This window comes from Coturnix japonica, chromosome 25 (assembly GCF_054131305.1).
Source record: "Coturnix japonica strain WE chromosome 25, WE-NBRP24, whole genome shotgun sequence".
NCBI classification, from domain to species: Eukaryota; Metazoa; Chordata; class Aves; order Galliformes; family Phasianidae; genus Coturnix; species Coturnix japonica.
In genome coordinates this window covers 9,571,205-9,575,549 of record NC_140687.1, presented here as the reverse complement: position 1 = coordinate 9,575,549, position 4,345 = coordinate 9,571,205, and the positions used below count along the sequence as shown (strand labels likewise).

At 45.7% G+C, this 4,345-nt stretch overlaps 1 protein-coding gene across 1 annotated transcript; it reads right to left on the bottom strand.

Annotated features, from left to right (window-relative positions):
- Nucleotides 1–2,064: 2,064 nt before the first annotated feature.
- LOC146756932 (syncytin-1-like) lies at nucleotides 2,065–3,892 on the bottom strand. The gene has a single exon (XM_085523952.1). It carries the CDS (start codon nucleotides 3,890–3,892, stop codon nucleotides 2,603–2,605), a length of 1,290 nt encoding a protein of 429 aa, XP_085380078.1. The 3' UTR covers nucleotides 2,065–2,602.
- Nucleotides 3,893–4,345: the final 453 nt, after the last annotated feature.

Here is a 4,345-nt window from a genome sequence, read left to right as displayed (position 1 = left end):
AGGTCAGCATACCCGGAAGTGAGGTCAGCAGAACCAGAAGTGAGGCCAGCAAACCCAAAAAGTGAGGTCAGCATATCCGGAAGTGACGTCACAAAACCCGGAAGTGAGGTCAGCATACCCGGAAGTGAGGTCAGGAGACCCGGAAGTGAGTTCAGCAGACCCAGAAAGTGAGGGCGGCAAACCCGGAAGTGAGGTCACCAAACCCGTAAGTGAGGTCACCTGACCCAGAAAGTGAGGTCTGCTAACCCTGAAGTGAGGTCAGAAAACCTGGAAGAGAGGTCAGCAAACGCGTGAAGTGAGGTCAGCATACTCAGAAAGTGAGGTCGGAAAACCCGGAAGTGAGGTCACCACACTCAGAAGTGAGGTCACCTGACCTAGAAACTGAGGTCTGCTAACCCGGAAGTGAGGTCAGAAAACCCAGAAGTGAGGTCACCAAACCCGGAAGAGAGGTCACCTGACCCAGAAAGTGAGGTCTGCTAACCCTGAAGTGAGGTCAGAAAACCCGGAAGAGAGGTCAGCAAACGCGTAAAGTGAGGTCAGCATACTCAGAAAGTGAGGTTGGAAAACCCGGAAGTGAGGTCACCACACCCGGAAGTGAGGTCAGCAGACCCGTAATTTGAGGACTGCTAACTTGGAACTGAGGTCTGCACACTCAGAAAGTGAGGTCGGAAAACCCGGAAGTGAGGTCACTAAACCCAGAAGTGACGTCACTAAACCCGGAAGTGAGGTCACCACACCCGGAAGTGAGGTCACCACACCCGGAAGTGAGGTCAGCAGACCCGGAAGTGAGGTCAGCAGACCCAGAAGTGAGGTCACAAAACCCGGAAGTAAGTAAGCAGACCCAGAAAGTGAGGTCAGCAAACCCAGAAGTGAGGTCACCACACCAGGAAGTGATGTCAGCAGACCCGGAAGTGAGGTCAGCAGACCAAGAAGTGAGGCCAGCAAACCCAAAAATTGAGGTCAGCATATCCGGAAGTGAGGTCACCAAACCCGGAAGTGAGGTCACCTGACCCAGAAAGTGAGGTCTGCTAACCCTGAAGTGAGTTCAGAAAACCCGGAAGTGAGGTCAGAAGACCCGGAAGTGAGGTCAGCATACTCAGAAAGTGAGGTCAGCAAACCCGAAAGTGAGGTCACCAAACCCGGAAGTGAGGTCACCTGACCCAGAAAGTGAGGTCTGCTAACCCTGAAGTGAGGTCAGAAAACCCAGAAGTGATGTCACCAAAACCAGTGTTGAGGACAGACAACGCGGAAAGTGAAGTCAGCATACTCGGAAAGTGAGGTCAGCAGTCCCGGAAGTGAGGTCAGCATACCCGGAAGTGAGGTCAGCAGACCAAGAAGTGAGGCCAGCAAACCCAAAAATTGAGGTCAGCATATCCGGAAGTGAGGTCACCAAACCCGGAAGTGAGGTCACCTGACCCAGAAAGTGAGGCCTGCTAACCCTGAAGTGAGGTCAGAAAACCCGGAAGTGATGTCACCTATAGTAGATTTGAGGACAGAGAACGCGGAAAGTGAAGTCAGCATACTCGGAAAGTGAGGTCACCACACCCAGAAGTGAGGTAACCACACCCGGAAGGCAGCTCAGCAAACCCGGAAGTGAGGTCAGCAGACCCGGAAGTGAGTTCAGGAGACCCAGAAAGTGAGGTCAGCAAACCCGGAAGTGAGGTCACCTGACCCAGAAAGTGAGGTCTGCTAACCCTGAAGTGAGTTCAGAAAACCCGGAAGTGAGGTCAGAAGACCCGGAAGTGAGGTCAGCATACTCAGAAAGTGAGGTCAGCAAACCCGGAAGTGAGGTCACCAAACCCGGAAGTGAGGTCACCTGACCCAGAAAGTGAGGTCTGCTAACCCTGAAGTGAGGTCAGAAAACCCGAAAGTGATGTCACCAAAACCAGTGTTGAGGACAGACAACGCGGAAAGTGAAGTCAGCATACTCGGAAAGTGAGGTCAGCAGTCCCGGAAGTGAGGTCAGCATACCCGGAAATGAGGTCAGCAGACCCAGAAGTGAGGCCAGCAAACCCAAAAAGTGAGGTCAGCTGTTGCAGAAAGGAACCAGGTCGAGACTCGAACTCGTGGGTACTCCAGGGTTGATTTTATTAACAAGCTCAGTGCTCAGGTGAAACATGCATACAGAGCTTGGGTCACTCCTAGTGAATGACCCTTAAGCTTTACAAATGTCCTATATTTATATGATTAGGTAAACATTACATCATTTATGTTATTCATTTCTCGTGATTAATCAATACATCTTCAGTCCTTCTTTCTCGTGTTTCATCCTAGGCCCAGTCTTCATGCTTCACGTGTTACTCTTCTTTTGAACTTGTCCAAAAACTCATTATCTTCTTTCATCCGAGCCATCCGGGCTAGACCAGTCCATTCCATCTGTCTTATGGTTAAACTATACATTTTAACTGATTAACTACTAAATAGCAATGTCAGCACTATTATTGTCTACCTCTGCTGTTTCATAACTTCACAATACTCTAACACCCCTACATGGGTCATGGTTCAGGGCTATACAGGGGATACATGAGTAGCATATTGGTTGAGAAATTTACCATTTTCCCTAACAGTCCCCCCTTTTCTAATTGCTACTTTCCCAAGTATTCTACTGATATCCACCAAAAACTATCTTAGGTGGCGGTGGTGCCTTTACAGTTAAAGCAGACCCCATTCGCATACAGCATTGTATTAGTACATAAACAATAACAATCAGAACAATCACAACAATTATAATCAAGATAATTTTCTTAGCAATAGCAGAAAGATTTGGCAACCAGGATGTCAGCCAATGCCATGTTTCAGAAAAACCCCATCGAGTATCATCCTTCTGTATTTCTTGCATCGTCTTACTTACTTCCCATATTTTCCCAACATCAGTTAATAATTCTCCAGTTTGATCAACATACATACAGCAACTAGCATTCAATACAGTACACACTCCCCCTTGCGAAGCTAAAAGCATATCTAGTGCCATTCTATTTTGCAAAACTACTTTAGATAAGTTTGTAAGCTCGCCTTGTATAGTTAATAAGCCATAAGCCGTTGCATTAGCTAACTTCTCCACCTCCCCTGACACATTTAGTATTGCTTTTTCCAGTTCACTAACACCTAAACCAGGTATAAACCAACGCACAAATGCATGGAATCCTGTTGGTCGTTCAATTAAAGGATTTAAAATAGTTCTTTTAGTACGTCCATAGAAAGACCTATGCCATAACGTTCCATTTATTTCTCTGGGAATGATTTCCATGTCGGGTACAACTAGGCCTAAAGTGCATCTTCCTCGCCACTTTTTGGGTAAAATTTTGTACGCATGTTCTCCACACAGCCAATAGGCTCCTGGGAGACTCAAAGTCAATTGATTTCTGTTTTTAATAGCAGTGAGATTATCACATCGTAAAGTCCAATTTCCCAAATAGGTTCCAGTAGAATCACGATTTTCAACACAATGAATATAAGTATTGTTCTCCAATCGTGTATGAGCCAATGATAAAGCATGAGTGGTAAAATTACTTCTTAATATTGTTGTATTCCAAATATGACCAATAGTAGTATTAACATGAATAGGGATACCGATCAAATTTACTCCATGTGCTACTGATCTAGGTAAGGCTGAACAAATCCAACAATCACTGACATTTAGATTCTGGGCAAACGATTGCATTATTGATACATGAGAATTATCTGTCCAATAACGATAGTGGCCTAATTCATAAGAGACATGTGGCTGTAAAGACCTTCGGTGTCTCATCTGCTGAGTATATCTACTTGTGTCACGCCAGGACATAGGTCCCCATTTTATCTCTTGCCAATGTGTATGAACTAATTTAAACCCGTCCCGAGGGTACGCAATGGAGAATTTATGACAGCACGAATTGTTGAAGCCGGGGAGCATACCCACACACCAGATTCCAGTACCACTGCTTGGTTCTCTAAAATTAATATTATGGTTAACCCATACCGCTCGGAGCCGAGGAGGAGGTACTCTGGGGTATGAAGGATAAGAAAATCGTGCTCTAATGCAAAAACTAAAATTAGCTCGAGTACTACCGGGGATATACCATCGAAATGTGCCAAAAGGGGTTCGGACATTGTTGAGTTGTAATAAGTCAGTATTTCTTTCTCCTTCTATGATGAATTCACGCTGAGTCGTAGAAACCTCTTTCGTTTTCAAAGTTACCTGATGTCCAGTCAAAATGTCCCGATAGGAGAATTCATACTGGTACCGATGTCCTGAAGCTATGCAGACGAGGAAGAAAAGGATGCAGAGACCTTTTTCACATGAGTATGATGGATCCATGCCTCTTTACCCTTGACCTTGATAGCATAAAGAGAAGTTAACAACACA